The sequence below is a fragment of the Hyperoodon ampullatus genome, assembly GCF_949752795.1.
Source record: "Hyperoodon ampullatus genome assembly, chromosome: 16".
Classification (NCBI taxonomy): Eukaryota; Metazoa; Chordata; class Mammalia; order Artiodactyla; family Ziphiidae; genus Hyperoodon; species Hyperoodon ampullatus.
Window position 1 is genome coordinate 62,225,076 of NC_136929.1, and position 22,975 is coordinate 62,248,050.

Below are 22,975 nucleotides of genomic sequence, written 5' to 3' on the forward strand. Positions count from 1 at the left end.
GTGGTGGTCTTGGATACGCGATGCACGTGGGTGTCGTCAAAAAGCGCCGGAGGGCTTCCCTGGTGGCGCAGCGGTTGAGAGTCCGCCTGCCGATGCAGGGGACACGGGTTCGTGCCCCGGTCCAGGAGGATCCCACATGCCGCGGAGCGGCTGGACCCGCGAGCCATGGCCGCTGAGCCTGCGCGTCCGGAGCCTGTGCTCCGCAACGGGAGAGGCCACAACAGTGAGAGGCCCGCGTACCGCAAAAAAAAAAAAAAAAAAAAAAAAGCATCGGAGCCCGAGGTTTTAATGGGTTCTGTGGACAGGCCCAGCTAAGTTTTTGGGCCCAACGAGATCGTCCTCGTTTCACGGGCAGTCATCCCAAATGCTATGGCAGAGGATGCGAGGAGGGCTGGCTGTTCCTCCCCTTCTCGAGGCCAGCAAGGTTTCCAATGAGCCCGTGGGACCCCGGCAGCGCGGTCCACAAGCCGCAGGGAGGGGGGATCTAGAACGTCCAGGGCTGGCGAGGGGCTCTGCCACCTGCTGCTGCTGCTGTCAGGCTGGAGCCTCGGCCACACAGGGAGGGGGGCCGGGCGGGGGCCACAACCGCCTGCGGCTTTCGGACGCACGGCTCCTCGTCCCGGTCACTCAGGAGCGAAGGCCATTTGCTCCCCGCTCGACGTCGGCCGCGGCGCCGGGCCGGGACAGCCCGTCGGACTTGAGGGAGGCCAGGGACACCTGGCTGATGTAGCGGACCTGGTCCCAGGGCGCGGCCCGTGGGGAGTCGCGCCGCCGGTCGTCCATGCCGATGTGCACGCTGACCTGGGACTCGGTCAGGGGCTTCATGCGGCCCTGCGCCTGCGCCTCGTACCACGCCAGCTCCGGCTTCTTGTAGCTGCAAAGCAAGAATCCAAGAGCACCCGAGCCATTCTGGACACACAGCCTTTTTTTGTACGGCCCAGTGAGGGCCTCTCATGAAGTCTTTAGTAACATGCAGTATCAGGGCCTCACGGCTTTTAAAGGAAAGAAAGGCCACCGAACTCCTATGGCTCAGGGCAAGTTCCCAACTTAGAAACTTTCTAGCCAAATGCCTGGTACGTAGTAGGCTGTCATTAACTTTTGTTAACTGAAAGCATAAGTAAATAAAGAGTCCTTTTAAAAAAGGAAAAATGATTACAAACAGGGATCCTATAGCTACCTCTCGACATAAGCAGCCGTCGAGCGGAGTAACGGGAAGAAGCAGCGCGAGGTGACTGCTCAGAGGTAAATGGTTGGCTCGCCGTGGACAAGCCGTTACCCAAACACAGGCCGGGCCCTGCGCGGGGCGCACACCCACCCCGCCCCCCGGGCCCGCCGCGGGGACTCACCACTTGAGCTGCAGTGACGAGAGGACCACGGACACGGAGGAGGCAGCCATGGCCGCCGAGCCCATCCACGGCTGCAGCACGATGCCGATGGGCATGAAGACACCTGGCCGAGGGGGGGACTACACTCAGGCTGCAGCCCAGGGCAGAGAGCGAGGGCGGCCCAGCCTCACCGCCCACCAGAAGCTCTCCTCAGGGCGGCTCGGAAGCCCCGGGGCTGGCTGCTGACCATGTGCCCGTGGGCCTGAGGTGGGCGGTCTCAGAGCTGGGCGGTTGGGGGGGCACCATCAAGGGGACTGGGGTCCCCCACCCACCCTGACCTTCCTGGGACCATCCAGAGGTGCCATCACCTGTTTTGGGGGAAGCTCCAGGGGACAGGGCGCCCCAGGGACTTGCAGGTGCCACCATCCGGGGGCACCTCGGGGGTGTGAGCACTGGGACAACACGCTGACGACCACGGGCCCTCTCTACACGGATGGTCCTCCCTCAAGGGCGTCAAAGCACCTTGATAATGGGCAATGAGACCAGGTCCCGGGACAGAGCCGCAAGCCCAGGAGGGGACCAGGTCCTGAGCCGGCCGCGGGGCAGGAGGTGCACCTGCCGGAGCCGGGCTGCAGTGGATGCACTGATCCACCGTGTGAGGCAGCGCCGACCGCTTGGACACAACAGGGAAACGTGGGGTGTGGCAGTCATGTTTAAAAATAGGTCTTGGCCGGGCTTCCCTGGTGGCACAGTGGTTGAGAGTCCACCTGCCGATGCAGGGGACATAGGTTCGTGCCCCGGTCCGGGAAGATCCCACATGCCATGGAGCGGCTGGGCCCGTGAGCCATGGCTGCTGAGCCTGCGCGTCCGGAGCCTGTGCTCCGCAACGGGAGAGGCCACAGCAGTGAGAGGCCCGCGTACCGCAAAAAAAAAAAAAAAAAAAAGGTCTTGGCCTATGTAGGCGCTTTCCTTGCAGGAGTCTTTGGAACTCTTCCCTCTCTGGTGACACAAGTTACAGTGGGGGAGGGAGGACTGAGGGAGCAGACAATATCCATCTCTTCCCATGATTATTTCTGAGTCAGGATAAAACCCGGGCGGAATTCATTCTTAAGACAAAGTTCTAAAGCACTGATCCCGGGCTTAGTGTGTCACGGGTGCCCCATAACTGTTAATATTGATTATTTTTCAGACTGTGTGTTTTAATAATGTTCCAGAAAACAGGGCCAAGGTAACTAGGGTTGAGCAGCTTGGCCAGCTTTTCAGAGAGGCCCGCAGTGAACAGAAGGCTTGGGTTCTCCCTGCAGTTTCTCATTTACCTTTAGAGACTTACAAAGCAGAACATAATAACATCAACTCTTTCTTCAAGGCTTCTGGCCACAACTAGGGCCAGAGGAAACAGGGCAGGGAGGGCCTACCTGCTGCAATGGGGATCCCGACCAGGTTGTAGATCAGTGCCAGCACCAGGTTGAGTCGTATCCTCCGGACGGTCCTCTTGGAGAGGTGAATGCTGGCCACCACGTCGAGCAAGTCATTCTGCCGGGGAAGAGCACACGGTGAGCTGCGAGCTCCGCCCTGCGGCCCTCGGCACTCCTGCTGCGGGCAGCAGCGAGGGGAGGCGCGGCGGAGCTCACTCTGATGAGGACGACGTCAGCTGCCTCGATGGCCACGTCCGTGCCCGTCCCGATGGCGATGCCCACGTCGGCCCGGGCCAGGGCCGGGGAGTCGTTCACGCCATCGCCCACCATGGCCACTCTCTTCCCCTCGTTCTGGAGCTCCTGGACCTTGGCCACCTTATGAGAAGGCAGCACCTCCGCAAAGACTTTGTTGATGCCAACCTGAAAGGAAAGAAGAACAGCAGTCAATAAAAAAGCAAAGGCACAACAACGTCCGGTGTGGCCGAGGGGCAGGAATAGGAGCAGAAGCCCACGAGCCCTCAGCCTCCAGGTCCCGTCACCAAGCCCTGCAGATTCCAGGTCGCAAGGCACATGGACCCCCTGCTCCCATCCCAACGCCCCGCAGTGGTCCGGGACCCTCACTGGCCTCCTGCCCACATCCTCGCCTCCCAACACTCTTCTCCAGAGGCCGTCCCGGTGACCTTTCCAGAACAGTAATCATTGGTCATGTTACTCTCCTGCTTCAAGGCCTCCAGCGGATCCCACTTCCCTTAGGACAACGTCCAAACTCCTCTGCCTGCATCCCAAGGTCCCCAGGTCAGGTCCTGCCTGTGCCCAGCTCCCCAGCACCCCCGGCCCCAGCGGGCCCTGCCTGGCCTCTCCAACTCGCTCGCGCTGCCTGCTCTGTCCTGCAAAAGTCACTTTTCCTGCCCCCAGCAACCCCTCTTCTTCATCTGACACCTGCAGGCCTCCTCTCTCTCCTGGAAGGTGTCCCCGGCCCCTGCCAGGCTGAGGGGTAAGCTGGCAGCTCCCATGCGTCCCGTGCACTCTTCCACTGGAGCACCCAGCACCTGGCTTACACTCAGTCCCTGGGCCACCCTCCCCACAGGACCGTGAGCTCCTTGAGGGCGGTGCCCTCTTCAGTCCTCTCTGTAGCCTCTCTGTCACAGGGGTGGCGCTTAGTAAGTGCTTGCTGAATGCAGGAACAAGTTTTAGCCCGGGAGTGGCTGTACCCTCAGAAGGATGGCTGACAGGGGCACTGCCGCTCCCCTCCCAAGGAGCAATTCATTCTCAAAAGCAGACAGCTTTACACACGTCTGCAAGGGGTGGTATACAATTGTCTGGAGTTTGCACTGGAGCCCTCCCCGCAAGGCAGGGCAGGCAGGCATGCGGTCGTGCTGCTCTCGTGGCCCAAACTCAGACCCTAGCGCCGCAGAAGAACTGCCGGGACCCAGGGACTTATCTGGTGCAGAGTGAGGAGAGCTGGGCCGGCAAAACACTCCCTTAATATAAAGGCTACAAGATTGTTTATTTCAGCCCTCAAGCCATGGTCTTTTTTCCTCAGTGCAGCGACTGGACAATAAAGAATGTTGGAACAGCTTTCCCGGGGCTGCAGCCGCTGTGCAGCAATGATGGCACCCAGGCCCCAGCAACGTGACCTCTGGGGCAGCAGCAAGGTGGTCCCCTGTGGGAGGTGCATGGCTCCAAGCTCAAAGCATGTGGAGAGAAGAGCCCCAGTGAGGGGGGAGGACCAGAGCAAAGCTGAGTGCTCAATGCCCTAGTGCTTATTTAACTTCCTTAAACTGTTTCTGCCAGCTTGAAATTGCTTGCAATTTCAGATGTGGGAGACATCCCGGCCCCCAGCCCTCACCTGGGTGGCAATGGCTCTGGCTGTCTTGCGGTTGTCCCCCGTGATCAGAACCACATCCACGCCCATGCTCTTCAGTGTGTGCACGGCCAGGGCGGCCTCCTGCTTGACGGCATCTGCGATGGCGATCATGCCACAGAGCACACCTGTAGGAGACACCGCAGGTGAGCACACGGGGCAGAGCCCTGGGCAGCCCGAGAAGCAAGTAAGACTTCACGATCCGGAACAGTTTTCCTAATACCATGTTACACGCCAAAAGCAAAACACCAAATTATACAACAGAATATGGTTTTGATTTTGTTTTTTTAAAAATTTACATACATTTCCAGATGCATAGAAAAGTCTGGAAGGACTGTTAAAAAGTTAATAGTGGCTCTCCGAGGGGTAGGATAATGAGGGAGTCCATTGTTTTTTATAGCTCTCGGAATTTTCCAGATTTTCTGCAAGGAACATCTCTTGCTTTGCAGAATGCCTGGCTCATAATAACTCAATACCTGTTAGCTATTAAAACATGAGAAAGACAACAAATACAACAAATGCTACTTAAAAAGCGACACATGTCCAAACAGCTAGAAAAACAATCCTTCCTTTCTGTCTCTTCCTACAGAAAACACTTTGTAGATTTTTTTTTTTTTTTTTTTTAGTGACTCTTTAGGTACTGACACAGGAAGGCATTCGAGGACTGAGGTGTGACGGGAGCGGTGAGGGTAAGGATGTGTAAGAGGCACTTTTAATTGAGCCATTTCCAGCTTGACAAGCTGAGGGGGCTGTGCGTTTAAAGGACTCGGGAGAAGGCATGGCAGTGGGAGCCGGAAAAAAAAAAGAGAGAGAGAGAGAGAATGGGAAAAGAGGAGCGTTCAAAATACAGCAATTAAATTATTTCTTATTTGCATGTAGTTTTTACTTCTATTAGCAGAAACTAACATTAACAAAGTGATTCTAATCTACTTGAGATGTAAAGCCCAGGATATAACCTGAGTACTAAGATACATACAATCTTGAGAAGCTCTGTGAAAGCTGCAGGGGATTTCAGTATGTAAAGCATCTTAGAGTTAAAACTCTTAGGAAGTCAACTGCTGTTTCGCCTGCAGTGATAAATGAGAAAGGATGACTTTCAACTGCCAACCTGGGCAGATGCAAACGATTGTGGGGAAGACAGTTTAGAATCCCAAGAGCAAAGAGGCTGATGCCGTCTTCACTCTGGCGGCAAAGATGGAGGTGGCCAGAGGGGGCCTCAGGATTGCCAATGAAGTGAAAAAAATGGCAAGACAGCCTTTTCGATAATAGAACTAAAATTAACAGTGAGGAAGATTTACTTTAAAAAAAAAAAAAAGAAAAAAAGGACTCTATTTCTGCCTGACGTCTCCAGCTTCACTTGAGCGCAGAGGACAGGGGAGAAGAGCGGTACCGTCGATGGCCACCAGGATGGCTGTCTGGCCTTTCATCTCGTGATCGGTCATCGCGTCGTTGATGTCGCTGGTGACGGTCAAGCCGTTGCGCCTCATCCACTCTCGGCTGCCGATCAGCACAGAGAAGGTCTGTGGGACCGCATCTGCTCAAAGGAGTGTGTGGTTATTCCCAAACAGCCCAAGTTCACTGTGAGAAAGCACTAAAAACCATGGGGTGGTTTCAACAGCAAAATGTCCACTGACGGTTCTGGAAAAACCACAACCTAGTCAACACCTCTTGGAAAACCATCCTTAAAGAACCAGGGGAAAAAGAATAACCAACATGCAGAACCGCGGTATGAATTAAAACATGTAAAGATGTTACAAACGTATTAAACACCGCGTAATGTACCTACTGGCCTTTAGGGGTGTCTGCTGCTGCAGGTAGATTGGGTTAGAATTAGGATTAGAAGCGGTTAGTTATTTGGTCAGCGCTGAAAGCAGGTGTGGACTAGACCCATCCCTGCTTGGTACAGATGATGCAAGGTGAATCAGCCAACAACCAGCCGCCGTGTATGAAAGGTTTTGAAGCTATACCTCCTAAAAGGCCAGCTGAGTCTTGTACCTGTCACCTCTACCTTAGGTGTCACTGATAGACCAGTCCCCCTGGAAGGCAAAGGAAAGGTCACCCCAGGGCTTTAACTTGCTATAAGGTGGTAATAGCTTTTGACAAAATCTAAATCAAGATTTAACTACTAACATACTTAAGAGCAAACACTAGACATGGGTTTTTTGGTTTGGGGGTTTTCCCACTCTCTTATGCTGACGGCTAGCACCCTTTGAATAAGAAAGGCCGTTATTCAAAAAGCAGCTGTCCCTCCAGTGTCCCTTCTTGGCTTGGGCAGACCATTTCCATTCACTTTGCCTGACGGCTGCCAGCTCTGTCAATATGTCACATCCCATCAGAGTTGACCACATGGAGTTTTCCTGTTTAGGAAGAACAAAAGGAAGACTCCCATCTGCCTACCCTGCAGCTTACGAGTCTTATCCCAAGACTAACCTGGGCTAAGAAAGAGGAGACTCGAGACTAGGGAGCAGGTAAGCAATACTCCATGAATCTAAGTCACACACTGCTTTTGTCTGCCATTAGCGTCAAGATTCAGCCATATCGAAGAACACGAGAGAAGCTTCAGGCTTCCCTAGGAGACAGGCGTGCGGCGCACCAGCCCTGAGCCACCTTCTCCGCAGTCGGGAACCACGGGGCGAGCCTGGCATGGCGCTCTCCATGGCTGGGCCCAGCCCCCGGCGGGCCGGGCAGCAGAAACCGAGGCCGGGGATACCTGTTTCCACGGGGACGCTGCTGACCCCATTCAGGTGGGCGGTCGGTTGGCCACGTGGGCGCTTGCCCTGGGCCAGGATGCCCTCCACGTTGCTGACTTTACAGCCGATCCCACAGCCGGGCACCGCCTGGAAGTCCGTGCAGTATCCCAAGGTCTCTGTGCCAAGTTCCTGGGAAGGAAAGTGGGGGAGAGGAAGCAGAAAACAGAGGTGAGTCGAGAGGGAGTCAGGACAGAGGTGGGGGTGAGGCGGGGGGAGAGCAGCGGACACCAGGAATTTAGAGGGAAGGGAGGGACGGGAGGAGAACTGCCGGGAAAGGCGAAGAGATCGACGCTTAAGTCAGCAACTCTTTCTCTCTTATGTGACACAGTCACTTAAAACAGCCTCAACTCTCTCCTAGAGTTTGGATGCCTGGGGAGAGTGGACAGGCTGCAGTCCAGAAAGGAGAAAGGCAATTCACATCAAACACCCCAAATTAAGGGCTGGGGTCCGGGTGGGGGGGTGGTGGCGGGGATGAAGGTGCCCAAGGGAGGAAAGGTTTTCTTTTTATGTTGCAAATAATTTCATAAAAACGATGGAATAGGTAAGTGGTAACAAACTATTTGAAGGCCATCAAGGGATAATTGCCCATGGCCAGACCCTGGTGGGGAGGGCCGACGTGGCAGGAGAAAGGGAAGGGCTGGGGTTATCTGGGTAACAGAACCCAAAGGAAGGATGCCTGGGGGTGAACAGAATTCGTTCTGAAACATCAGGAGGATGAGAGGGGAAATAGCCGCACCCTACACAAAGGACACGACACGAAATGGGATTGCTGAAAGGTTCCCTGTCCGGGAAGAGTTGTCAACTTTTCCCCAAGGCATCCATGTCACCTTCTCCATTTACTGATAACTGTCCTGTTCAGACAGTGTACATGTTTTCAGGGCAGTATTCTGGCACATTCTGCTGCCTCCACGCGCAGACTGAAAACAGAGAAAGCGAACTAGGCCCTCTCATCTGCAGAGGTCAGAGAATGAAGGCTCTCCCCTAGCTGTGCCAACAACCCACAGTCCTCTGGTCACTTCTGCTGCTTCCTCTCCGTCTCAGGAGTCCCCAGTGGAATGGATTTCTCCTGACCTGGCCCCAAGACCCCCTTCGTTTTTGTATCCCTTTGCACGAAGCGCTCGCTCGTGAGGGACTGAAGACACCTGTCTTCTCCCCACCCGACCATCAACTCCCAGCAGGCAGAGCTCACATCTTATGAATTCTTACTCCCCTGAGCTCAGGATGCTCAGGAAATGCCTAATGAATGGCCATTAGCTCATTAACACTGAACTGCTTTGTGATGATCTGGAAACGTGACAAGGGACCTGCCGCTGTGCGCTGCATCCACACCTGCTCCAGGGGGCCTGCTCAGCAGTTTCCAGACCACACGAGCCAAGGCCTCTGTGGAGGCAGCTGACGTGGGGGCCAGGGGTAGCGAGGAGGAAAGGCGTGTGAGGAGGAAGGAGCCCGGAGTCTTCTGGCCCAGCTGGGGAGAGCAGGGGAGCCGAGGGAGCAAGGGCCCAGCAACGCCCAGTCCACCTACCTCTTTACAGTATCTGGTGACTGCCACGCCCAGGGGGTGCTCACTGCTGGCCTCCGCAGTCCCCACCACAGCGAGCACCTTCCGGAGGGGCAGCGTGGCCACGTCGACGAGCAGGAGGACCCGCATGACTTTGGGGGCCCCGTGGGTGATGGTGCCAGTTTTGTCAAACATCACAGTCTTTATCTGCCCAAAAAACCACATCTCAGTGACCAAAACACAGATGCAAGGGACTCTCACGGTCCTCACAATCTCGAGGCAGAACTTCACCCAACCCACCCCAAGCAGGTCACAATACACTCCTTCGTGACACGCTACAGAATCCTCTGCGTCCATCCCAAGGTCCAACCACTACCACTGCCAAAACATTGTTTCCCTCTCTGCCCAGTTAAAAAAAAAAATCCACACTCCGGCTTAACCTTGACCAGGTGGAGCCAGAAGCTCTCACTCTGATGTGACAAGGAGGCATCACCGTGCAGTAACACCGTGTGGCCTCCTCCTCGGGTCGGGTCAGGAGCGTGACCCTGGGGGGTCTGTCCATCTCCCGGTCCACCGCTATCTGCCGGGTCAACCACTGTTTTCTCCGGCCTGCATCAGTGCAAAAGCCTACGGAGAATAGTGTTCTCGAATTCCAAGTTCACAAAAGGAAGGGAGTGTTCCTTGGCCATAATAACAAGTAACCACAGAGCTAGTCTGGGGACCTGTGCCCCTTGGCCAGTGGCAGCTTGGCACTGGTCCCCATGGGTCTGGGCTCAGTCAGTCGGAAGCAGCCACACTCGGCGCCTGAGCTTGCGTGGCCGGAGCCCACCAGTTCCCTCGCTCCACGCTCCCCTGGACCCGGTACAAGGTCAGCCCTTGTTGTGCTCAGACTGTGCGTCGCAGGCTCGGTTCTCCCTCATTTAGCGAACAACAGCTCCGCTTCTTGGGTCTGACTGAGTGGGGCATCTTCACCACTATTAACTGGCCTTCCTCTGACAATCCTGGCAGCTTCTAGTCCAGCCCCCGCTCCGCCTTCGCAGCGTGCAATCCAGCCCTGCAGGCGCTTCAGCCCCGCCCCTGCCCCCGTGTGTCCCCGCTGCTCTTGGTTAAGCTCTGGGCCGGGACTGAATAACCCTCCAAAGCCCTGCAAGGCCCCTCTCCCCCCTCCCTCCCTCAGTACCCTCATCTCCTCTCAGTTTCTCTCTCTTTCTGGTCCTCATTTAGTTATTGAGAAAATAATTGTGGAGTGACTCCAACGTGCCAGGCACGGGGCAAGATGCCGGGGACACAATGGCGGGGACGTGTTCACGGTCTCCAGTCCTACGGAGTCTGGGACCAGGCAGCACGGCCCCCCTGGGTCCTTTCCACGTCCTGGTCCCATGGCTGGGATACCCTTCCCAACCTCTGCTGTCAGCTGACAGGTCTCAGACCTCCCCTGAGCACCTGCACCAGCGCCCACCCCGTCCAACACACACGGGTCTACGGTTAGGCCCCTGAGGAACTGTCCTCACGGCATCTCACACTCTCCGTGGCGCCTGCTGCTTGCTTGCTCCATGCCTGTCTTTCCTGCTGGACTGTAAGGTCCTTGAGAGCCCGGGCCCAGCACAGGACCCACACAGAGTAAACGCTCAACAGATACCGAAGAAATAAAGGGAGGATGGAAGGCTGGGGACTGCTGGGCTGAAGGGAGATTCTCCATAGACACTGCTACCTGCTGCTCCAGCCGAGGTCCCAGGACCCTCCCCGATCACGTGGAGACAGCGCAGCTACTCTCCCCAGAGCCCGACCACCTGGCTGTGAGCCCGGCGCTGCACATTTTAGCTGCAGGCCTTTGGCAAGTCGCCCGGCCCCCTCGTGCTGCACTTCCCTCACCCGTAAAATGGAAACAACCAGCACCCACCTCAGGGCTCTCGATGAGGTTAAATTAGTATTTATACAGCATTTAGGTCTTTGACCGTGAGCTGCTGCCCGTCCTGTTGTCATTCCCAGTTAGTCCTGGCTTCCTGTTTTACTTAATTAGTAGTGCTACCCTCAGTCCTCTTTCAGGTTTTTCTCTGAATATGAAATTTAAACAGGTACTATTTTCACTAGGACTCTCTAAGTCAAAAAAAAAAAAAAAAAAAATCACGCAGCATACATACAGCTACAAAATCACCCCAGCCAAGACCTCGAAGGAAGCGGGGGCCAACCTTGTGGGCCAGCTCCAGAGGCTTGCCTCCCTTGATGAGGATGCCATTCTGGGCGGCCACCCCGGTGCCCACCATGACGGCCGTGGGCGTGGCCAGGCCCAGAGAGCACGGGCAGGCGATGCACAGCACCGTGATGGACGTCTGGAATGCAAACCGGAGGACCACTTCTGCCTGGGAGATATGCTTGCTGGACGTCTGACGAGAGGAAAGAGACAGAGGCAGGGTGAGAGTCAGATGAGGCAGCACACGGAATTCTGATCATCTGAGAACATTCCACTCTGTGGTGGCCTATATGGGAGTAGTATCTAAAAAAGAGTGGATATATGTAACTGGTTCACTTTGCTGTACAGCAGAAGATGACACAACCATGTAAATCAACTCTACTCCAGTAAAAATTAATTAAAAAAAAAAAAAAAAAAAGAACATTCCAGCACAGGTGGGGGACCTGAACTGGCGTGATGAGCTGGGCTCCAGGAGACACGGTGTATCCCGCTCTGCTTTGCAGGTATCGCGTGGTTCACTTTACTGCTCCATATCCTACTGTTCCAACCTGATCCTACAGGCTTTCCTCAGGCAAAGGCATTATGAGAGGAGAGAGGCACATAAAAATCCCTGATAGGGGAAGAGCACAGGCTCTAGAATTGGACCGCGTAGGTCTACATCCTGGCTCTGACACTCCGTGTCTTAGCTTCCTCACATACAACATGGAGGTAATAATACCCAGCTCACAGGTTTTTGTAAGGATTAAATGAGGTAACATACATACAAATACATACAAACACAAATATACAAAGTACAACACCTGACATAGGAGAGAGGAGTCTGAGAAATTATAGCTATTACATTATCATTATGATTTTTATTATTATGAAAGCTTTAAAAAAGTATAGCTCGCCAAGGAATCAACTCTAAGGTAATAATCATGTGGGAAAAGATACAAGGATATTTCTCACAGTGCTTTTTCATAAAGGGAAAAAACTGGAAACAACCAATGGGGGATTGGTTAGTTAAACTGCAGGTATGGTGTGCATAATGGAATATTATGCACATGTTAAAATGATGATGTATACATACTGACATGGAAAGATATCAGTAGCATTGCTGAATTTAAAAAAAACAAGCATAAAATGGCATGTGTTGTGATTTAATTAGTGCAAAATTATCTGCCTATATCTCTAGATAGCCTTTCAACAATACTGGAAAGATGTTCACCAAAGTGCAGAAAAGTGCATATAGGGATGGGATTTGGAGCCATCTTTATTTTCTTCTATTTTTCACCACTGTTTCCTTTATAAAAATCCAAAACCAAAAAAATACAGGTCTCCTTCCCAGTTACCTGGTGACACATATTGGTATGATTATTTGCATTCTAACGTCTTGAGTTATCTTGTTTTATCTTTCAAAATGGCTAGTATCTCTGGAGAACAACTGAGAGATGCTGTGTTCACTTAATTACAGTAAAATGCATGTTTTCTAAATCGAGGATATAGACCACAATCTCTTTAGATCCGTCTACCCTCTATTCTTTGACTTTGAAAGGCAGATTCTAAAATAAGCTAACTTATTAAGGGTCATGCAATTTTCACAGAAACAGTTTGATTTCGGTAGAAGGACATGCTGTTTAACACATAATGTGATTTTTTAGAGGTAAGGATGAAGTGTTGTATTTTTATTTTTTTTTTAACCTCCAGAAATTCTTGTCAAAATCACACCTGGCATTCTGAGAGGAGTGGGGTGGACTTCTAGAGGTTGACACGAACCCTGTCCCTACAGATGACTTGTACAGAGCAGAGTGACAACAATGTCTTAAAGGAACATGCAGTACCTCATTTGTCAGCATCCTCCCTGATATTGCAGATAAAAACAAAAGAAGTGAAAGTAAGATGGAAAGGTAGGGAACAGCAGGAAGCCACATATTCCAACTTGTTTAGGACTGAGTTTCCCACAGCCACGTGCCAATGAGCTGCTCTCCCACAAAAGCCAAACTTTTTGGCGGTCAGGTGCCATAATAGCCACTGGCAAATTCTAGGAATACAGTCATAGGCTACTCTTAAAACACTGAAATCTCCCTAGATGTCAGAAAGTGTTTCACTTGGACATTTTAAGATAGGAAATTTGAGGGAGGAAAATCATACCTAAGTGAATGACAAGTACACCAAGAATATATGATATGCCTTTAACTACGGATAAAAAAATTTTTTAAAAGGAAAAAATTATCTATTCTGTATTTCCAGTTTCTTATTTTATGGCTCTAAGGTAAAATACATATTAGACTGGGCTAAGTAAGTATGAGATATTTTAAAAAATAAGGTAAAACATTGTTCTACTCACTGGGCAGTTGTCAAATACTACTCCAAGTGGGCCATTAGCTTTTTATGTCTCTCCAGGTTTCTCCAACTCAGCACTATTGACGTTTGGGGCCAGATAATTCTTTGTCATGGGGACCTGTCCTGTGTGTTGTAGGATGTTTAGCAGCATCCCTGGCTCCTATCATACATACTAGAGGCCAAGCAGCACCCCTCCTCAGCCACGACAACCAAAAACATCTCCAGACATCACCAAATCAAAACCACTCCCAGTTGCGAATCACTGATGTTTGTAAGTTCTTACTGATGAAGCAGAAAAGTTTCGTATTTTTTTTTGAATTTTGATAAAACTGTATTTCCTAAGATATCATTCTTCGTCCACTTTTTAAATTCAAAGCTATATATTCCATTGCTTCATATATAATGTTTAATAAGTAATTATTAAAAAGCTATTAGTATTACTTGGGAAGCTGCAAGGTTAGATGGTCTATATGGAGGTAGCCAGCAAAAAATCTATTTTTCTTAGAACTGGTTAAATAATATTATCATGCTATTGTGACTGACGTGACCTATCTTCTGTGATGTGTGCCTCATAACCTCAAAAATGGCCAACAGTGCAAAATGTAAATGCTTTAAGCACTACACCTGAGAGCCAGTGGTGTTTGAAATGATCTAACCAGAAAGCAAAAGGCATCTTTAGTAAAAACCTGCAGGAGTTGCGTAGTTGCATAGCCAGGATTGTCCTACCCTGGCTGAGGTTTTGCTGCCAATAAGTGAAGCAAGCAAATAAGACGTAATGGGTAATTAAAGCCCAATGAATCTAAGACATGAAAAAATAGGATTAATGGCAATCGATTATTTAAAACCCAACAAGCACACTGCCCACAGCATTCAACTTACAGGGAAGTATTTCTGAACAACACCGAAATCGATAAAGCCGATTACAATCCATACCACCAACGTCAAAGTTGAAACGATGATGATAAATGGGACAAAATATCCACTAAACCGGTCAGCCAGTTGCTGAATGGGTGCCTATGGAAATAAAACACGAAGACCGCAGGAAATTACAATCTCCAAAGAAATAAACTGCCACAAGCATGGACAAGGACGGGGATTCCTAGCTCCCTCATTAACTACATTTATTAGTCAATCTCTCTACTCAGTAAAATCTGCCTGATTCTATGGGACTCTTGGAATAATTTCTAGAGAGAGGAAGCTGAAGTTATATTGCTTTTAAAATTCCTTCATGGGACTTCCCTCTTGGCGCAGTGGTTAAGAATCCACCTGCCAATGAAGGGGACACGAGTTTGAGCCCTGGTCCGGGAAGATCCCACACGCTGCGGAGCAACTAAGCCCGTGAGCCACAACTACTGAGCTCTGCACTCTAGAGCCCGTGAGGCACAGCTACTGAAGCCCACGCACCTAGAGCCCGTGCTCCGCAACAGGAGAAGCCACTGCAATGAGAAGCCCACGCACCGCAACAAAGAGTAGCCCCCACTTGTCGCAACTAGAGAAAGCCTGCGCGCAGCAACGAAGACCCAACACAGCCAAAAAATAAAAAATAAATTAATTTTTAAAATAAATAAATAAAATAAAAAATAAAATCCCTTCATTACCTTGGACATCTGAGCCTCTTCTACCAGCTTCACAATCTGAGCCAAGGTGGTGTCGTTGCCCACATGGGTGGCAGTGATGAGCACGGAGCCGTGGGCGTTCATGGACCCAGCGATCACTGTGCTGCCGGGCTTCTTCGTGACGGGCATGGCCTCTCCTAGAGGTGGAGAGGAGACCAACGCCACGCGCTAAGCGCCGTCGGCATCCCTGGGGCCTGGCCAGGGTGCTGACGCCCACCCAGAGGGACGGAGTCCTCACCTGTGATGAGGGACTCGTCGGCCATGGTGCTGCCTTCCAGGACCTTCCCGTCCACTGGGAACTTGCCCCCAGGGACGACCTTGATGATGTCTCCACGCTGCACCAGCTCCATGGGCACCTGCTCCTCTCTGCAACAGACGCCACTCAGGTTACACTCGGGGGCCGCACAAGGGAGCTCACCCTCCTGGCCTGTCACCCAGGTAGGGTTCTAGACAAACCGCCTGCTTTACACTGAGCGGCAGTAACCACTTTATCCGCCGTTTACAGACTGAGTCAAAACTGTGCAGCTGCTAAGTACCAGGCACTGTCCTAGCTCCTGGGAAGCCAGCTGTGAGCAGGACAGCCGAGTCCCGACGCTCATGAGGACAATTCTGTGGAGCAAACAGACAACAAGCAAGATAGTCCCAGGTCTTAAATAAGTGCTGTGCTGACAACGATGTGACTGGAGGGCTTCCCTCGGTGGTGGCGGAGGAGGAGAGAAGTGGGAAGGCCTCACGCGAAGATGACATTTGACGGACGACAAGAGGGCCCCATACACGGGGAAAGAAAACTCAGGGGAGAGGAAACAGCTAATGCAAAGGCCCTGAGGCAGGACAGAGGGGGCCTCTGATAAATAGGAAGCCAGCAAGCACGGCTGGAGGGACACGAGTGAAGCAGGCAGAACCCGGACCGTGTTGGGTCTTGCAGGGCAAAGTGCGGGCTTCGGGTGTTAAGGTTTACAGTGGGAAAGTGACATAAGCCGGTACACATCTTCAAGTCAGCTCTCTGGCTGCTGCATGAGAATGGGCTGTAGCGGCAACAGTAGAAGCTGACAGAAGAGTTCGGCTGTGGCAGCAGTGGCCTGGACTGGAGACGGAGGGAAGAGATGCCCGGGAACTTTGGGGGGGCATGACGTGTCAGCAAGCTGTGTGTATGCGCTGAGCGCATAAGAGAAGCAAGCATGAGCTCTTCGTTTCAGTTTGAGCAACTGGGTGGATGAGAAGTTGTTGAATGAGATGGAGACGCCTAGGTAGAAGCGGCCACGGGAGGGCGAGGGAAGAGAAGGAGAGGAGAGGAGATGAAGATCTCTGTTCTCACGTGTTGGGTCCGAGATGCCTACTTGCCTTCCATGTAGACATGTCAAGTCGGGAGAGCAGGGAGCTGAAAACTGGATTCGGGCTGAGACTAGAGGTCAAATGGGGAAGCTGTCACAATAGAGATGGGATCTAAAGCCTGAAATGGTACGAGCTTCCTCAGGAGTGTGCCTGGAAGAGAGACCTGGGCCCTGGGACATGCGCATGTTGGGAGGCTGAACAGGCGGAAGGGCCAGCGAGGGATGGGGGCGGAAAAGGAGAGAGTGGGGCCTTCAGGAGGGAGCACCCATCGCATCGCATGGCATACGGGGAGGTCATTACCTAGACACAGATACGTGTAAAACTCATCACGCCGTACACTGGGGATTCATGTACTTCAGTGAAGGTAAGTTATCTCTTAATAAAAAAAAAAAAAAAAGGCGTATTTTAAAGGGACAGAAAAGGGGGTAGATGCTGGTGAGAGGCTGCAGTGAGGATTAAATAAGAGCAATGGTTGATCTGGTTCATGGAAGTGACGTGATGTCTTTGGCAGAAGGGATCTCAGAAACTGGTGGAGGGACAAGGTTGGCTGGAACGGGCTGAGGAGAGGCTGGGAGGTGAGGAAACAAGAAAGCAGCTGAAGACAACGCTCAAAAGAAGTTCTGCTGTGTGAAAGAGAAGAGAAAAACAGCAGTAGAAGAGCGTGTGGATTAAGACAGGAAATTGTGAACTGTGAGTATATGTGAACTGTCTGCTGGGGAGAACGGTCCCACGGAGAGCGAGAGAGACAGATGGGGGGACAGGAGGGGACGACAGGAATAGAGTCATCCAGGGAGCGAGGACGGCTTTGGCAGCATCTCTCTGAAAGCGTCACAGGGACCAAATTTACTTAACTGTATATGTAACGTTGGCTCATGAACCAATGGTGAGAAAGTCAGAAAAGCAGGGGCGTAGAGCAAGCAGGGCTCTGAGGTTATTTTATGCCTTCCTTTCATTCTACAGAGACTACATTTAAACTATCACAGAGAGAGGGTACAAAAAGCCACCTTACTGGAGAAGGAAAACCAGACGTGTATTGAGTGCAGGTGCTGTGCTCCATATTGACATGAAGCCTCCCCAAACCACGTGAGGTAGGTGACAGTCACCCCTACTTGTTCCCAGGTTGACCTGAGATGCTGCCTGTGGGCACCGAGGGCAGGGCCCGCTGCACAGTCAGTGCTGGTGACTTTGACCATCACCTGACGGACGTGTTCACTGTTGACCGGCCTCTATGTACCAGGCACTGTGCTGGGCTGGGGTTACACACAGGACAAAACTCTCAGGTCTATGACCTAGTAACTAAAGTCTAGCTGGTTTCTGTTTGTGTTTGTTTGTTTGTTTGTTTTTGCGGTACGCAGGCCTCTCACTTTTGTGGCCTCTCCCGTTGCAGAGCGCAGGCTCCGGACATGCAGGCTCAGCAGCCATGGCTCATGGGCCCAGCCGCTCCGCGGCATGTGGGATCTTCCCGGACCGGGGCACGAACCCGTGTCCCCTGCATCGGCAGGCGGACTCTCAACCACTGCGCCACCAGGGAAGCCCCAAGCTGGTTTATTTAAGTTCAGCAATGGCCACAGTAAAAGAAAGGGAGCACAGAAAAGGAGAGACCTTTAAAGGGGAAGCGGGCGGCAGCCTGAGTCTTGAGTGCTGGGAACAGATGTGTAAATCTGTTTGGTGGCTGGGGGGACAGTACATAAAAAGAAGGGGAGGATCTCTACAACCGAGAATATCCTCTGCTTCTGTTTAAAGTCTCCCAGAGATGGAGACGCCCAAGCTCCAAGACTGCCCTCCGAGAGGCCCGTCTGCACAGCCTGGAGTTTACCATCCACAGCGGTCTCCGGGCCAAGAGAAGCCTGTGTCAGAGAAGGGGCAGCTGCTCCCGTAGAAAGGAGGTGACGACGGGGCTGTGGGCAGAGCCTCCTCTCCCACAACCTGACTCCTAAGCTTTAAAATGTTTGCTTAAAAATCGTGATTCTTGCCTCAAATGTCCACTGGGTGTCTTTCTAAGAAATCGTTAGTGAGGCTCAGCTCCGCTTCACCTAACTTTGAATTTCCCCTTTGATCTGAATTAACCATATCTTTCTTACTCTGAACAGCTGAGTTTATGGGGAACAGCCCTCTAGGGGGGCAGGTGGCTCCTTCTGGTGAATTCCCAGTCGCATGTCTGCTTCGGAAGCTCATGTGCCCCAAACCCCACGCTGTGGGAATACAGGTTTTTCCGAGCATTTCTTCAGCTCTGAGGGTTTCTGCCGGCAGCCTGCTCACCTCACCTGTGCCCTCTTCTCTACTCTCCTGCCTCATCTAACACAAAGCAAAAAGACGAAGGAAAAACGTACAAGAGAACAGCCACTGGGCTATATAAAATTATAATTCCGTTTTCCTAATTATAAGAAACAGAACCCTTCAACGTGGGCGATTGGGGACCCGCTGTGCAGGCCTCACAGTGTCAAGCACACGCACGTGTATGATGCGTTTCTTTAACATCTGACAGTCATTTCATGCATTCAACTAGTGAGGATCTGAGCACCTGCTATGTAGTCTCAGGACGACTGGAGGCACCAAGTGCTCCAGGCCCCAGAGGACAAGGCAGTCTGACCAGGGGACAAGGGGTCAGGCGAAGGGGAAGGAAGAAAGGCGCTGGTTGGAGGGCGGGGGGGTGGGCGAGTGCAGGGGCGCCTCCTCCTGGGACCCGCCAGGGGGGTGGCCGGGAGGAGACGGAGGGATGTCAGGACCAGAGGCTGAGCCCAGGAGGCAGAGGCGCAGATGCCAAGTCTCATGTGCGCGTCTAGGGATGCGGACTTTATCCTAAACCTCCGGAGGACTGGCAGCTACAGAGTATCAGATCTGTGCCTCCAAGAGCTGGATGGTTTGCATGTGGAAAACATCAGGAAGGAGACAAGGCTGGAGCAGGAGGCCAGGGAGGGCCTGTTGCGGGGCTTTAGGGGAGAGAGCCCGGTGGCCTGAACAAGCACGGCAGCAGTGGGAGGGGCAGCGGCCGGGGCCACCAGAGCTTGTGGAGCCGGAATCAAGAGGACGGGGACCAGCTGTGTGGACGAGGGAAGGGAAGGGGTCCCAGAGGACGCCCACTGAGATCTGACGTGGGTTTGAGAATGAAGACACGGGGTCGGGGGACACAAAGACAACAGGGCCAATGCTGAAACCCCGACTATCACCCACATTTAAGGAATGAGGGGCGCGAAGAGAGGGCACAAAGGGAAACGCAAGTAGCAGCTAGGGAAGAAATTACCACTGATCGGGCTTCCCTGGTGGTGCAGTGGTTGAGAATCTGCCTGCCAGTGCACGGGACACGGGTTCGAACCCTGGTCTGGGAAGATCCCACATGCCACGGAGCAACTAAGCCCATGCGCCACAGCTACTGAGCCTGCGCGTCTGGAGCCTGTGCACTGCAACAAGAGAGGCCGCGACAGTGAGACACCCGTGCACCACGATGAAGAGTGGCTCCTGCTCGCCACAACTAGAGAAAACCCTCGCGCAGAAACGAAGACCCAACACAGCCAAAAATAAATAAATTAATAAATTTATAAAAAAAAAATTACCACTGATCATCTACACAGATGTTCCTGTCACCCAAGACTCCAGGCGGAGAGGAAGGACACGTGCCCCTGGCCGAGGGACAGAGGGAGGGACGGGCCGAGTCCCTCTGAAAGGAGCCAGCTGAGGCGCGAAGCCCCGGTGGCCTGCAGGAGGCGCTGCAGACCTGTCCACGCCGGCAGAGGCCCAGGCCCTGCAGGAGGCTGCCTGGGGCCCCTGGCACAGCACACGCCACGTTGCAGGAGGCGAGAGAGCGGTCCTGGCCCTGGCAGGGCAGGTGTGACCACGGCCCGAGCACCCCGTCAGGAAGGTGGGGTAGGAGTGACCACCGCCGTCTGTCTGACGGACACGAACTGCAAAACACAGGAGGGGACCCAGCTCCAAGCACGTGGTGGCCTGTCTCAGGCAAAGCCAGAAGAAACTCTGGTCTTCTGGCTCCTAGCTTAAAAAGCGGTACCACCACACGTGATGGCAGAAGCCAGGCACACAGTGTGGGAAAGAACCGGGAGATGCCAGGTGTGGCCCCGCCCTCCTTCGGCATCGCGGCCGGCCTGAGCCTTCTGGCAAAGACTCACATCTCCTCGTACTCAAATCAGTGGAGCTGCCCGGGTGCTGGCATCCTGCCGTCACAGGCCCTTCGAAATGAAAGGCAGAAAGTAAACGCAGCTGTTCATGGCTCAATTCCCAATCTGAACGTCTGCACAGCTCAGGCACTCTCATGTCATTAATTTATGAGAAAAAAGGCAGCCAAGGTACACAACCGTGCAGAGCCACCGAAGCAGTCACAAGCCAGCCGCACTGTCACACAGGCTCCTCCCGGCCAGGAGACAGGGCAGCGAGAGGCTGAGCAGGAGGCTGCGTCTCCAGGGGCCCAGCCCCCTCTCTGCTGCTCACCTGCCACGGACTCTGGACAAGGTACTTCCCTCCCGAGCTGTGGGCTCCTCCTGAGGACAGGCACTCCCCCACGAGGAAGCCATCAGGGTTACATTAGATTATCTACGCGCAGTGCTGGGTAGCATACATGGCACACGGCAAACTCTCCAGTCTCAGCCGTCACTACCATAATTCTGATGATTACTTAAAAACCAGTGTGCAGGCAAAAGCCGGTGCTGCTGTGCTTGGTCAGCCTGAGCCTCGGAAACTTTCAATCCTCACATCTCACTCACTGGCCCACGGGCTCAACAGAGGTTCGCCCAGTGGCCCTCGGGAAGGAAGGGACCCGTCTTGGCCTCAGGGGCCTTTCTCTCGGAGACACAGCTAGGAAACCAGCCAGAGTGTGATGGACCGGAGGGTGCACAGTGGGAGGGGCACCGATGGTTGCTTCAGTAGCGGGAGAGTCTGGAGTTAAGTCGTACTGGATGGTAAGAATCAGCAGAGACGGGGACACTGGAGATGGTTAAGAATTCGACAGGACGGCTCTAAGCAGAGGCCCCGGCGGGGGGACGCCTCTTCTCCCACCGGTGCGGTGGGGAAAGGCAGCTTTGCAGGCTGAGTGACAGGAAACGGACGGGTTTCCCATCACAGTTTCTATTTTCAAGTCAGAAGTGAGATCACAGGCTAAAGGGGAAAGTGGTGGGGCCAGAGAGATTTCAGGGATGCGAGGGAGGCCTAGAAATAACCATTGCCTAGAAGAGGAAAAGGAGGCTGACCGGGGAAATACAGAAGCCTTAGTTTGTAAAAATGCCCCCGTTATTAAATATGCTTTAAGAGTCAGTATATGTAAGTGTAGAGAACATGGGCTCTGCAACCAGCAGTGTAGGTTCTGTCCTAATTCCACTACTTAATTCCTGTGTAACCCTGGGCCAGTCGCATAGCCTCTCTGAACCTCCGTCTCTGCATCTGTACAATAAGGGTAGTAAGAGTCCCTTCCTCATAAAGCTTTTCTTTTGGATAGATTAAATGCAAACAGGTTAGTACAGCATCTGGCAAACAGTAAATGCTATATAAGTCCCAGCAATAACAACAGTGAGCATTATTGTTTTTAATGTCTGCCAACCTGAGAAAGAAGAAAAATAGTTCTCTCATTTTTATTCTTTGGCAAGTTGATCCCCTCTCAGCCTGTCCAAATCCTCCAGATCCTGCAGGCGAGACCCAGTTCATACTCCATGTTCTGTGAAGCTCTGCTTGACCACCACTAGCCTTCCTCTCCTAAGTTCCAGAAATGCTGGCTGCACCTCTCACTCATCATCTAGCAAACATACACCCCCTTGAACCCTTGCTTATCTTTTAGTATATAAATGCTTTGTTTACTTAACTGGACTGAGACGGGGCATCTCACTGTACCGTCTTTGCTGGCTCTCACCAGGTCTAGTGTCATGTCCTTCACACGATAGGTGTGTGATGTGTAGCACACAGGCTGATCTAAATCGATCAAGGACGTGTGACAAAGACAACCCACCTGATGATTAAGTTGTCCTCCCCAAGGGTCACGACGGTGGCTTCCGTGGCTTGTAGAGACATGAGTTTGGCGAGGGCTTCTGAAGTTTTGCTCTAAGAAATAACCAGAATGTAAAACGAGAGCGATACTAAGCTGGCCTGTGCAAACCCAGACCATTAATCACAAGGCTGGTGTTAGAGAAACCCTGCAAGAAAAGGCTGCCTCCGTAACACGGCCCCTCTGCACGCCTGCGGGCTCTCCTGGGATGAGTGTCACTCACTGCCCATCAACACGCAGCCGTGCCATCACCATGCTGAGCGGACAGTGCAACTGAGTTCTATGAATTACATTTCAGATTGAAGAAACAACGCCAGTCTGCCCGATGACTGTTTTCTTTTAGGTTCAATTTAATTTCTTTTAGGACCTGAGTCCCACTCTCTTATATTAGGATACATTGAAATCTGGGAACAATGCAGGGTGCTAAAAATGGCACGACCCTATGGTGGAAATGTGGATTTCTAGACCAGGAAGCTACACACTCAGTCACGTACCAAGAGGTGGTATGAGCTCTGACCCGAAATCCAGGGTTCTTTCCACTGCACGATGCATCTGAACAAAGGTTTTAACAATTAACCAGATTAGCTGGGATTTCACAAGCAGCGAGACTGGTTTGGAGATTAGTGGTCAGAACACCTAATAATACGTAGGTTTCACGTTCCTTTAAGCCTTGCCCTAG

The 22,975-nt window shown here is 52.5% G+C and overlaps 1 protein-coding gene across 1 annotated transcript in view; it reads right to left on the reverse strand.

The window, feature by feature from the left end:
- Positions 1–627: 627 nt before the first annotated feature.
- The window catches only part of ATP7B (ATPase copper transporting beta), a gene marked incomplete at both ends in the record, with an annotated part of 51,799 nt that continues 29,451 nt past the window's right edge, over positions 628–22,975 (reverse strand). The window contains 13 exons of the mRNA XM_079721994.1: positions 628–874; positions 1,347–1,449; positions 2,741–2,858; positions 2,957–3,160; positions 4,590–4,732; positions 5,995–6,138; positions 7,315–7,483; positions 8,877–9,059; positions 11,042–11,236; positions 14,248–14,382; positions 14,967–15,121; positions 15,223–15,350; positions 22,261–22,352. Of these exons, the coding sequence (XP_079578120.1) occupies positions 628–874; positions 1,347–1,449; positions 2,741–2,858; positions 2,957–3,160; positions 4,590–4,732; positions 5,995–6,138; positions 7,315–7,483; positions 8,877–9,059; positions 11,042–11,236; positions 14,248–14,382; positions 14,967–15,121; positions 15,223–15,350; positions 22,261–22,352 (2,016 nt within the window). The remainder of the gene's footprint in view (positions 875–1,346; positions 1,450–2,740; positions 2,859–2,956; positions 3,161–4,589; positions 4,733–5,994; positions 6,139–7,314; positions 7,484–8,876; positions 9,060–11,041; positions 11,237–14,247; positions 14,383–14,966; positions 15,122–15,222; positions 15,351–22,260; positions 22,353–22,975) is intronic.